The sequence below is a fragment of the Apis dorsata genome, unplaced genomic scaffold (genome assembly GCF_000469605.1).
Source record: "Apis dorsata unplaced genomic scaffold, Apis dorsata 1.3 scaffold_416, whole genome shotgun sequence".
NCBI classification, from domain to species: Eukaryota; Metazoa; Arthropoda; class Insecta; order Hymenoptera; family Apidae; genus Apis; species Apis dorsata.
Genome location: NW_006263671.1, coordinates 394744 through 407941, shown reverse-complemented (window position 1 = coordinate 407941; position 13198 = coordinate 394744). Strand labels below are relative to the sequence as shown.

Here is a 13198-nt window from a genome sequence, read left to right as displayed (position 1 = left end):
GGAAAATTTAAAAAAAAAAAAAAGTAAAAGAAAGGAGAAAGAAAGAAAAAGGCGCGCACACTTTCGTCGCGATGCACAAAGGGACTATTTACGGCCAGCTATCGCTTTTGCAGGTGGAACAAAGAGGCAAGCTGGTGACGTGCATCTCATTCGAAATCGCGGAATCGTTTGCGCGTAAAAGGCGCGCACCGGATGCGGCCGGCGGAAAGAGAAAGAGTTTGTCCTCGTTAGGTCGACCCGCCATTTTTCTTCGAATCATTTAAATGGACAGATTGCGCGCGCATCTCGCTTCCTTTCATTAATTCTCACTTATTCGGACGTGGCATTTGTCTCGAGACTTCGTTTCCTTTTCCATCGTTCTATTCATGAATATTGTTCTCGTAATATTTTTACTCGAATTTTCTTTTTCTGAATTTTTTTTTTTCTTTATAATAATTTCGACAATCCGGTTTCCTCTTTCAAATTAGATTTTGGAATTTAGAATTTTTGAATAGATATTAGCAATTCTTGATAATTTTCAAATTCTTTGGAATATTTTAGAAATTAATTTCTTACAAATAAGTATAAAGAATTTTTTATATGAGATAAGATTACAAATTAAATATCTAAATATTAGGAATAAAAAAAAGAATATATATTGTTTTAAAATTTTATTACCAATGAACATCGTATTATTAAATTAATTTAATTTCACAATCTTAACTTTGATGCTGCAATATGAAAATGAAAAATCTATTTAAAATTTTAAATTTATAAATATTATCGATTATCGATAATTTTAAAATTCTTCAAAATATTCTTCAGAAATTAATTGAATTCCGCTTTATTGAATTGTACTTGTACTTCAAAAGATTCCTTTACATAAGATCAAATCTATTTGGAATTTATCTTTTAGGATAAATTCAATTAGAATTTTTGAACAGAATTATTACCGATTATCGATAATTCTCAAATTCTTCAGAATATTCCAAAAATTAATTTACCCTTACAAATTGAATTCTGCATTTATTCTTTAAAGGATTCACTTTATTATTTTAGAAGAAGAAGAGAATATACGGCTGGGAAAAATTGCTTTGAACGAAGTAAATCCTTGATTCTGGCTATGATGGCAGCGCTACAATCTTAAAGGCAGTATCGAGAAACCTCGAACAATGGTTAAGGGGAAACGAGAAAGTGAACTCACCTTATATTTTTCGCTCCGCCGCGGCCATAAAGGAAAATGTCGCGTGGCGCTTGGAATCTACGATCAGGATAATGATCTCGATTACGGCTGTAGAATATCCTCGAGCATGGCCCGCTTCCATACGGATCGCCATCCTGGTGAAGATCCACGAACTCGTAGAGGGCGCGAAAATTCACCGGTCTGCGGCATCGAGACAAATTTTCACGTTCATTCTGAATCTGAATTTTTCAGAAATTAATCATTATACGAAATATCGATTTCTCTCTCGAGATTTTGTTTCTCTAATTTTCTCTTTACACGTATAATTCCATCACCTACATGATAATATTTTAAATTTTCCCGCGTATCGAATGAACATATTTGAATGAGAAAATCTTATTTCTCGTGAAAAATTAAATAATACTCTCTAAATCGAAAAACATCGAGATATGATTTTTCTTATTTTCAACCACTCTCATCGTATACTTAGAATACAGGAAACGCACCCTCGTGAGAGAAAAATATAAAAATATCCGCTTGCTAAAAATACGCGATTACAAAACGCGTAACAGAGCATGGACGTTATCCCGCACGTAGTGGTAATTATCTATCTCGGATGGATGATGGACGTCTGTCGTTTACGTCGCAAACGGGGTCATTTACATTTTATTTTCTTTCACACGAAGCCTGATACGCATAACGCACGGTCTAGTTAATCCCTTCCGCATGAATCTCCGTCCACCCTTTATTAACTCATTAAACAAGCCGATTCCTTGAACGCCATCTCTCTTGCGCGAGATCAATTAAAAAATGATTCGTCCATCTCTTTCTCTCTTTTTTATTATTTTATGCCTGCTCGATTTAATTGAACTCCGTCGGTAAGAGGTTCTGTAATGGCTCTGTATTGGAAAGGGATTTTCAACGATGCAGTTGCAAAGGGAGGAGGAACGTTGAAAGTACAAGTTTTTTTATCATTTCTTTTTCTCCTTTCTTTTTTTCTCTCTCGTCAACGAGAGGATTCGAGAATTTATTTAACTCTGTTTATTTATTTTTGCTCCTTGTTCCTGATGGATCAACGTTTATCGTGTCTTTTCCTGTCCTCATTTATCATTTTACGCGTTACCTTTAAACACGAATCCAAATAAATTTGATGTAAAATATATCGTTGTATATTTCCTTCTCCTCGCCAAGGAAAATATGAAGTAAAAATATTGGAAGGGAAATCATCAGGATATTAAAGAGAAAACAATATTCTTATACTCGAATAAAATAAAAATCGAAAGAAATAGAGATTCGTAAAATAAATCGTTTCTTATATTAAAATATTATCTAATAAATTCTATCTAATGAAATTACGAATAAGAAATGGAATTAGAAAAGTGCTTGGAACAATGTTAAATGCATGAAAGACATTTTATTCAGTCGTGGAATCATTTGCGTTTCCGTGAAATGGCCTGAGGAAAAATCGTTTCTTATAAATAACTGATATAAGGGAAGCCGAGTCGTAGGAACGGATCAAGGGGGAGAGAGGGTAGCGAAAACGTGCAAGTGCGCCAGATATTGCGCTGTGTCGCCATAAAACCTCCGCATTCCTCGCGTGTAACGTTCTGTATCGATTCTACAGGAGGCCGGTGTCACGAGCAAATTTCACGTTTGAATTTATATTCAAAGCTTTCTACCTCTCGAGAAAGGAAAAGAAAAAAAAAAGAGAGAGAAAAGTGGCGCAAGATATCATGATATCGGAATTTTGAACTTCTGATTTCTCGAAGGAAGTTAAATCCACCATGGAATGTTTGTACGATTCTCGTTTCAAATTTTGATTTTTTTTTTCCCACGAGGATGAGTTTCATTCGATTTTCTTAAACGGGAGCTAATTGAAAGGAATGAAAATCTTGCTTTTTTATCGAGCGAGAGACTACTCGAAAATACTCTTCTCGTCCTTTGATTCTTTTTACCATCGATCGATAATCTTGCTTTAAAAGTATGAAATAAAAATTTTTTCTCACTTTTATACAATAATAAAATGTTAAATTAATGGTTTAAATTAGTGGCTTTCAATCTGTCGATTAATCCGACTATGTTTTAAATTATAAATTTTGCTTAACAACGTGCTTAAAATTGCTAATAAACGACTAATGAATTATTTTAAAAAGAGATTAAAGATTAAAATTTAAAAATGTAAAGAGAATATTTATATTAAATTAACTGGAAAAAGTTAGGTTAAGTTCTATCGGAATATATATTATATATATTTTCAGATATTTAACATATCACATTTACCTTCCTGTGAATATTATCGTTCTAGCTTATTAACATTTAATTTTATTAGAGGACTTTTAGGATAAAAATGCATAAAAGAAAAAACCAATGCAATTTATTCGAATATTATAAAACTAAATCCAGCTTAAACCTTCTATTCGCGATCGTTGAAAACGAATATTAGAAAAACGAAGCGGTCAATAAAAGTTCGTTTTCCACGGATATTCTCCGTGAAATCTCTTTATATCGAGAGAAAACATAATACGCGTGCCGATATCGATCGATTCACAAGTGAAACAACGACAACGAAACGGCATGCGGCCTGTAATTGAAACTGCTCTCCTCTCCCTTCTACTTCTCCCCCTCTTTTCTATATTTCCCTAGCTTTACTCGATCGAGTTTAAACTTGCCTGAGAGCCGTCGATTCGACCATTCTCATCTCGATGGTCAGGGTGCTTCCACTCGACACGAAGCTCTCGCCCAAGGAGCATGGACGGCTGGTATTTTGCAGGATCGCGTGATCGCAAGTCCTTGGCACCTTGTCCTTACAATATCGTGCCAATAACGTAGTGTTTCCAGCGGGGCGAGCTGCCAGAGGATGAGGTGGGTCTGCACCGGATCTGTCACCGTGACGTTGATGCTCCTTCTCGCTGTTAGGATAGGTAAATAAAGCTTTGAGAGATTGAAGTGGATTAAAGTGAAGGGATGAAATTTGTAGAAGAGAGAAAATTGTAAATTGATTTTTACAGATGTGTTGAGTTTTTAATACAGAAAAGTATTTTGCAATTTTAATTTATCTTTCTGTTAGTAATATAAGTTTATAATATGTATTAAAAAATACAACTATATTTTATAGATACAGATATAAATATATAATATATAATTATATATTATATTATAAAAAGATTTAAATTTATCTATAAATTATTCAAAATTGATCTATAGAAATTTCATAACCAAATGACATGGTTACCAAAAACTTGTTTATCGATAACAAATTCTCTTGGAAATTCTGAACGAAATAAACCAAACTGTATCTCTGCAAGATCTTTAGCGTAATAAGAAAAACACAACTAAACGGAGGCAAACACGAAAATCACGTGATTTTTAAGCATTGATCATTCGATACATAGACTTTGTTCAAGCTATACAATTCAACAAGATAGATACTGCATCAAAAATGAAAATTAACATATTTATAAAATAAAAATAATCTCAATATCAACTTTGAAGAGATTTTAAAATCGATCAAATCTCACAAACTTTTGCGCAACTTACAATAATTAATCAAAATAACACCAACCAAGTGGGATCATAGCATTCGGACAAGGGCATCATCTCTCCATCCCAGACCATGAGCGTGGTGGAGCAATCCTCGTCGCCGGTGGACAGGCTCGTGCCCACGTGGAACTTGAGGATGGACAGCCAGACGCGGAACTGCGGCTGCGGTGCTCGTGGCGCAGGCCTCCTCCACACGGTGCCCGGCCTTTGTTCCGGAAACTTGGGCAAAGGACGCGGCGGCGTTGGGCTAGGAAGTGCTGGGCCAGCGCCACGTAGATGATACAGGCACGTGCTGTTGCGTGGCAAAGAGTGGCGCGGGGAAGCGAGCACTCCGCCCCCACTCCCCTGCAACCAGAACTCGCAGTGTTTGTTCTTCGCGTATGTTGGCGAGTCTGCGTCCACGAACTTCACCTAGAAGCATAGTTTGTTGGATTTTTTTTGGGAAGGATGTGACTTTGTTAAGAGTAGTTTAGAGCAAGAAGATTGAAGAATACTTGTAAGTTGATATTGAAAAAAAAAGGAAAAGATTTTTTTATACTGGTTTTGAATCATTGTGATATTATAATTTTCAAATATAAGCGAATAATTTATTGAAAAGTTACATTATGATATTATTAGAATTGATGTGAGAAAAAGGACTAACAGATTTCTTTAAAATTCATTAGTCAAGAGAAATTTTGAGATAATTGTTTTTGTAAATTGATATTTATGATGGTTTTAAATTATAATTTATTTGAATTTGTAATTTATTAGATCTTCTTTAACATCTCAAAAAGTTTTATAGTAAAATTGACATGAAGAAAAGACATTAGGAAAAATTTATCACTATTAACGTATCCCTAATATCTAAAATTCTTTATAAATCCTCTTCCTAAAAGTCATCGTTCATTCTAGTGAACTTGCATAAAACCGTTAAAATTATGAAAGGTTAAAAAGAAGAAATTTTAAAATTCATTATTCATCTGAGAAAAGATTCATCAACATTAATACTCCTTAATCCAAAGGAATGAAACGGAAGGAAGGAAGTAGAAAAATAAGAAAAATCGCCGTTTTAAAATTCATTATCCGGGTTACACTGGTGAAAAGTCGCAGTAACTCTCTTCCAACCATCCATTTAAATGCGATCCGCGAACGAAGGGGGCCGGTAGTTCGCCACGATGTGAGGTGTAAAGCAAGGTGTTCCTGTGAATGTTTGAACAGAATTACCACGTACTTGCACTTCTAATTGAAAACCGTGGAGCGAGTGCGGTGGCGTAGGATGTAGAAACGTGCCATAAGGAGACGTGGTGAACTCGACCAAGATTTCGGTTCCGCTACTGGTCGCTTCCGGCACTGGTTCGCCTCCTCCGCAAAATTTCAGGATCACCGGGTCTCGAGTAGTGTAACCATCGTACACTGTCACGTAATCCTGCGGGCATCAATGGATAACTCTTTTTTATTATTTCATAGAACAAATAACGTATATCTATGTTAATATAATTTTTTTTCAATAATTTTGAATTTTTAATTTTTTTTTATAATAATATATTTATATTAATATAGAGTTATTTTTTTTTAATAATTTTGACATTAGTAGAAAGTAGATATTTTTTAGAAAATTCTTAAGATTCTTAATAACTTACCTACCGATTCCAATCTAACTTATCTATTGAACAAACATGGAAAATTAGAAAGCATTCGATTTAAATGTAATTCTAGTTATCGTTTCTACAACTTATTAATTAAATTCATTTAAGATGTATTCGATTACGAATACTTTTAACTTTAAAATTCCATAAAATAATTAAAAAAAAAAATAAATAAATAAAATCGTCGAATCGACTTAATCCTCGAACATACGAAATTAATAAATTTTCAATTATTATTTCAGAAACATTGGCCAAGATCGCCATTATCTTCCTTATCTTCCGGCCCCATATTCTGCCAATAAATTCCGCTTATCAACTTAGACCACATGGGGTTACGTTCATCCTCGATTCGAATTTAGTTATTCTCCTGGTGGATCGATAGATTGGGCAAAGAGGTCGGTGATTTAAGAAGCGTTCTTGTATAATGGCAGTTCCGGTTTCGTTGATAGGGATACCTTTGATCACGTACCTTCTCCGTATCTCCTTTGTTGACCATCAAATTTATCTCGATTTATTTCCTCTTTTATCACGTACCTGGACCAAGTCGCAATCGTTCCACAAACGAAGTTCACGGGGCGACGATTCCGCTTGGGTCGCCGCTGGCCTCGCTCTTATGGCCACCAATTGGCCACGAGGCTGTTTCACCGAAATTAACGCGTGTTTTCCAGGTGGTACGTCGTGTTGCCTTACCTGTGAAGTAAAATAAGTGAAAAATATTTAAAAGAAGTTACGTGAATTTTTATTTAATTAGTGGTATCTAAGAATAATGTATTGTAGATTTTCATCGTTTATTATAATAAAGTCATTTCTTTATTTAAAAAGAAAAACAAGATTTTAAATTATTGAAAATTATATATATGTGTGATAAAAAATAAATTTCTTTAATAAATAGTAATTTTAGTAATTAAAAAATTTATATAAAATGCATAAGAAATTGTATTGTTGTATTCAATATACATACAGAATGATTATGTATATTAAAAAATATATTATATATATATATATTAAAAATAGTAATTAATTATATTTGTTCATTGCATTTTATACATTTTTTAATTTTTTTCATATAAGAAATATGTAAAATTAATATAAACAAAATATTTCTCTTTAAATAATAACTTTTATAATTTTTCTTTTAATAATTATTAATTATTTAATTTTTTGACTATGAGATTTTAATTATGGTAATAATTAATAGAAATTAATTTTTGTTTATATAGAACAAATATAATATTTATGAAAATGGAAATATACTATATTAATAGATTTTTCAGAATTTTTTTTACGATGTAAACATCGTCTAAATTGCAAGGTTAAAGTAGAGGATGTATTTGATTGCAGTATGTCGTAAAAAATGGAGGATATGTATTGTACGTAAAGCACACAATGGTGTGTAAACGTTTATGCTTTCGCAAGAGAAGTTCGATCGGAAACATGCAATCATGGGGGTGCTTTGATCGAGAAGTAATTGAATTTATCACTCTCCTCTGGGCACAGTTCATTCGATTAATCGATACACCCCACAGAATCAAAGACCGATAAATTGTTTTTCGCGTAATGCAATACGTAACCGATACAAGATTCGATTTCACTTATCAATGATGTCAATATTCTTTGTAAATAATACATTAATTAAACCTTTCAAAAATCAAATTGATTAATTTTGCTTTTTGTAAATTTTTTATTAATATCTAAATTTTTAATATTTAATTAGCATTCAACTTGTGAAAAAAAATTAATTTAATTTCAAAGATTGAGAAATATTTATAATTTTTAAATTTTAAAGATTTTCTCTAATTAATTAATATAATTTCTAATTAAATTAATTAATTAATTAATTATGGTTCAATTTGCAATTACGAATACGAACGAAATATTCTACGACATAATATTGTTTTGTGGATATTTCGATACGGACGAGTTCGACATATACATATTTCGATTTGTATCGAATTTGTTTATTATGACAAGAATCGATGTTATTCGTATTCTTAGTTCGATTCGATAGATATATTTAGTCTTACGTTGTTCGTCGTATCGTGTGGTCGATATATTGTGCTGCGGAATATTTCGTCTTCGTCGTAATATATTAATAAATTAATAAATTATATTTCTGTTATAATATCTCATTTATAATATCGTATAAATATATATTCTATCACGAAATATTTTGTCAGAAACGTTGTCTATAATATTACATAATCTATATTGCGTCGTAATATTTGCGTCGGAATATTTCGTCCATGATATCATATAAACTATATTATGTCGCGAAATATCTCGTCAATAGTATCGTATAAATTACATTGTACGGAATATTTCGTCCATTGTATCATATAACCTATATTGCGTCGCGAAATATTTCGTCTACGGCGTCATATGAATTGTATATCGCGAAATATCTTGTTCATAGTGTGATATAACAGTATAGTATCGTGAAATATCTCGTCGATTCCAATTTCAAAACGATTAAAATCCATCAAAATCTCTTTATCTCCCGAGCAATCTAATATAATCTCCTTCGTTCCAACAGTTTCTCTTTTTCGATCTTGATGGAAACAATACAAAACCAAAGGAAACTTTAATAGAACCGATATTTGTTCCACGATATTTTTATCTTTGCGTCGAAGTGTATTTAGCGCGGAAAGTCGAGTTCAGCCAGGAAACTGAGAATAATGGGTGGATAGTTCGCAGATCCGCGGTCGTTGCCTCGTAAATTTTCGTCAGAATGCCAATGGTATCCGATGTTCCCTCTTCGTTTCGAACCTGTGCCGCATTCGACCCGTTCAATTTGCTCGTCTGCGATTTTGTAGTGAAATACGGCTTCTCGGATTAACCGGGTACGTTTTACGTGTCACGAAGAACGTTCGAGGGTCATACTTTTCCCTCTTTACGATTTAGAAAGGAAGACTTGTTAATATTCATTAGCAAGGATTGGCAAAGTTTCAAAAGACTTTCTCGATAATTGTTACGTGGAGCATGGAATTCTTGCAATTTGTTTGTCAATAGGAAAATTGGAGGTTATGTTAATAAAATTTCGTTATTAGACAATTATTAGACAATTTCGTTATTAGATTTTATTTTAATTTTTTAAATATTTTCAAAAGATATCATTTTTCGATGGTATTTTAATATGTTGTGAAAGATATATTGAATAACATTGTGAAAAAAGTATTTAATTTAATCTAAATTGAAAAACTATTAATCTAATCTAACTTAAATAAAATCCAATATAAACCAGAAATTAAATAAATGTTAATTTTAATTTTATTTCAAATCAAAATTAAATAAAAACTCGTTTAAATGATTTAATGCTTTTTTTAAACTAGTTTTCTTAATTTCATTATCAATTATCCGTTTATACAATAAAACTGTATAAAAATAATTTAAAATTTAATCTAACCTATTTCAAAGAAATATTTTTGTTAATTTTTTAATAAAATTTTATCTAAATAAAATTTAAATTTATACAATTATTCAAATTGTGATTTTGACACTATATTAAAATATCAAAATCAAAAAATGTTATCTTTATAAATAATTACCTAATTTTTTTTTAATGTTTTTTTTATTACGATTTTCTTTTCTATTCAAATAATTTTTTTTCAATCATATATAAATGACGAAAATTTAAAAAATATGAAAATTCTTTTAATAAATTTATTTTAATAAATGAATCATGGCCAATAGATTAAAAACAATCACTTTAATCCTCCAATAATTTTCCAAAGAGAAAAAATTTTCCAAAACCAATTTTCAATTGCAAAATATCCGCATTAAAAAAATAATAAGACGGAAATTTTTGAATTTTTTAAGAAACGTCATCTTTCGAGGAAACTTCACTCCTTAAAAATCGAAAAATTTTTAATCGTCTCCCGATACAAGATAAAAGAAACAGGGTCATCGAACTTTTGCCAAGTTTTATCAACGGGTAGGAAACAACTTTTCGAAAGCAACTCTCGAACTCGAAGAAGAAGGAAAACGAAAAGGGAGAAATGTTGCGTTGTTATTCTTCGACTTATCGCATTTAAGAGGATGATTCGAAAGTTTTTGAAGTGAAGATCTTTGGAGTGAAGACTTACTGCGTAGTAGCAGGTGAGATTGCGCGGATATAATCCTGGAAAGTTGGGCGACTGGAGCCTGCACTTTTTCCGGTCGCAGTCGCTGAATATGCGGGAACAGTAGGTGCCCGATATCAGATCCCCCAGGTATTGCTCGGTACTCGGTTTCGTCGTTTCTGATGGCTGTTCCACCATCTGCACTGGCATCGCCATCGAGCTGTTCGTGTAATCGCTCGAAGACGTTGATAACGTTGTTTCTATCGACGCTGGCGTACCTGTCGCCTGCGTTATTCCTATAATTCCATAATTTTGATGGATTTTAATCTTAATTATTTGTTTGCTTGCAGGTGATTCACTTGGAATGATGGAATTGATTGTAATCGCATCGATACTATTTTGGAAAAATTACAATACATGAATGTATGAAATTTTTGTCATATTAATCTTAATTATTTATTTTAGGTGCAGGTGATTTATTTGGAATGTATTTGGAATTTATTTGTATATTTGGAATTGTATTTTGTAATTGCATCGATGCTCTTATGAAAAAATTACACTATATGGATGGAGCTTGTTAATAGAGCTTGGACATATTCATTGACATTTAAAATGAAAAATATTAATGGTATGTTATGTGTTATTGATTTCTATTTTCACGTTATTATTACTCATAACGAAGAAACAATAAAGAAGATAGATAGTTTCTTATTATTATTTCTTTTATTAATAGTTGTTTAGTTCTTTAAATAGTATGGATATGAATTATGAATGTGTGATACACAGATCATAATTGACAATGATAGTGAACGTGTTAAATAATAAGATTTTTTCTTTATAGAAAAATAAAATGAAATAGCAAAATAACGTGATGATATTTATAAAAATTTACTTAATATTAGAATGAAAATGTTTTTATATAAAATTATCATTTTATAAAAATATAGTTACATATACCTATTTATTTTCAATTATAATTATTTATAATTATGAAATAGATATTATAGTCTGATTCTATTTTAAAACTCTATTCTAAAAAGCAAGTATAATTTTTTCCTATGATATCTTCATTATATTCTATTATTTAATATTAATAACATCTTTTTCTATCATAAATTTTATAAAAGAATATAATTTTAATTTGGTTTTCCAGAAGCCACGCCATTTTCAAAACTATCTAGCTTATGCAAAAGTTATCAACGTAAGAATATCAGGAGTGAGAAAACAAAGGAATCACGTTGCCAAGAGGAAGATATATAAGAATATAATCCAAACTTCCATACGTACCTACGAAAGGATTGCCATAACGTACCACGGCGTCCGATTTCCTGATCATCTTGTACGCCATCCTGAAGTCGAAATTGAATCCCGTCTGATCCTTGCTGAGCCTGAGCAGCTTGAGGGTGATGGAGACAGTCTGGGTCTCGCTGTAGTAAATCGCGGGCCCCCAGGACGTACCGCACCAGAGGCCGCCCACGTCCGGTCGTTGGGCCTCCGAAATCTGGAGCGAACCGTCCGGACACCCCTCAGCAGTGAACGACACAAATTTCCCCAGGGTGAAACTGTCGAACGTCAACTGAAATCGCAAGTGGTATCTACGTTGATCGAGATTGTCGGGCGAAGTTTGAGCAAATTTATTGAGATTAAGTTTTCCTTTTTTTCTTCTTCTTTGAAAAGGTGTGATGGAATTAGAAGGAATGGAATTTGAATAGTTTGGAAAGTAATTATTACTTGATTGTATTATGTTTTTTTATGGTATAATAAGAAATGTAAGATAATTTTCTTCTTCTTTGAAAAGGTGTGATGGCATTAGCAGGAATGGAATTTGAAGAGCTTGGAAAGTAATTATTACTTGATTGTATTATGTTTTTTTATGGTATAATAAGAAATGTAAGATAATTTTCTTCTTCTTTGAAAAGGTGTGATGGCATTAGCAGGAATGGAATTTGAAGAGCTTGGAAAGTAATTATTACTTGATTGTATTATGTTTTTTTATGGTATAATAAGAAATGTAAGATAATTTTCTTCTTCTTTGAAGAGGTGTGATGGAATTAAAAGGAATGGTATTTGAATAGTTTGGAAAGTAATTATTACTTGATTGTATTATGTTTTTTTATGGTATAATAAGAAATGTAAGATAATTTTCTTCTTCTTTGAAAAGGTGTGATGGAATTAAAAGGAATGGAATTTGAATAGTTTGGAAAGTAATTATTACTTGATTGTATTATGTTTTTTTATGGTATAATAAGAAATATAAGATAATTTAGAAAATAAATGTTATTTAGTGAATTTATATCGTTTTTGTTTTTTTCAGAAAGAATGCAGAATTAGGAATGCAATTTGATGCAAGATAATTTGAAAAATAATTATTAATACTGCTAAGCAGTTAGATGTGATAAAATTAAGAGATAATTTAGATAATTTGGAAAATAATTGTTACTGAATTATATTTTTTTTTATAATTTAGGTTTGAAAAATAATTAATTATATTATTTTTTGGATGGTGTGAATTAGGTAATTTTTTTTTTTTTGATATTATAGAAAGTTTGCTGAATTTTTGACTGTCATTATAAAAGAATTAATATTTTTCTCCTCTTTTAGAATCGTTGCAATTTCATTAAATAGAAATTAATTATTCGTTGGTATGTTAATTAGATTTGCTTGCTTAAATTTTCCAATATTCTTCTTTGAAAGTATTTCAATAAAACGACAATATCTAGCAACGAATATTCTCGAATATTGAAACATAAATATACAAACATCTCTTTAATTTTTCTCATATAATTGAGTTTCTCATAATTAAAGAATAT

The 13198-nt window shown here is 31.3% G+C and overlaps 1 protein-coding gene across 1 annotated transcript in view; it reads right to left on the bottom strand.

Annotated features, from left to right (window-relative positions):
• The window catches only part of LOC102677671, a 21400-nt gene that overhangs the window by 6227 nt on the left and 1975 nt on the right, over positions 1-13198 (bottom strand). The window contains exons 3-9 of the mRNA XM_031512347.1: positions 11676-11964; positions 10413-10684; positions 6865-7020; positions 5916-6110; positions 4725-5113; positions 3832-4071; positions 1184-1363 (exon numbers count right to left, since the gene is read on the bottom strand). Of these exons, the coding sequence (XP_031368207.1) occupies positions 1184-1363; positions 3832-4071; positions 4725-5113; positions 5916-6110; positions 6865-7020; positions 10413-10684; positions 11676-11964 (1721 nt within the window). The remainder of the gene's footprint in view (positions 1-1183; positions 1364-3831; positions 4072-4724; positions 5114-5915; positions 6111-6864; positions 7021-10412; positions 10685-11675; positions 11965-13198) is intronic.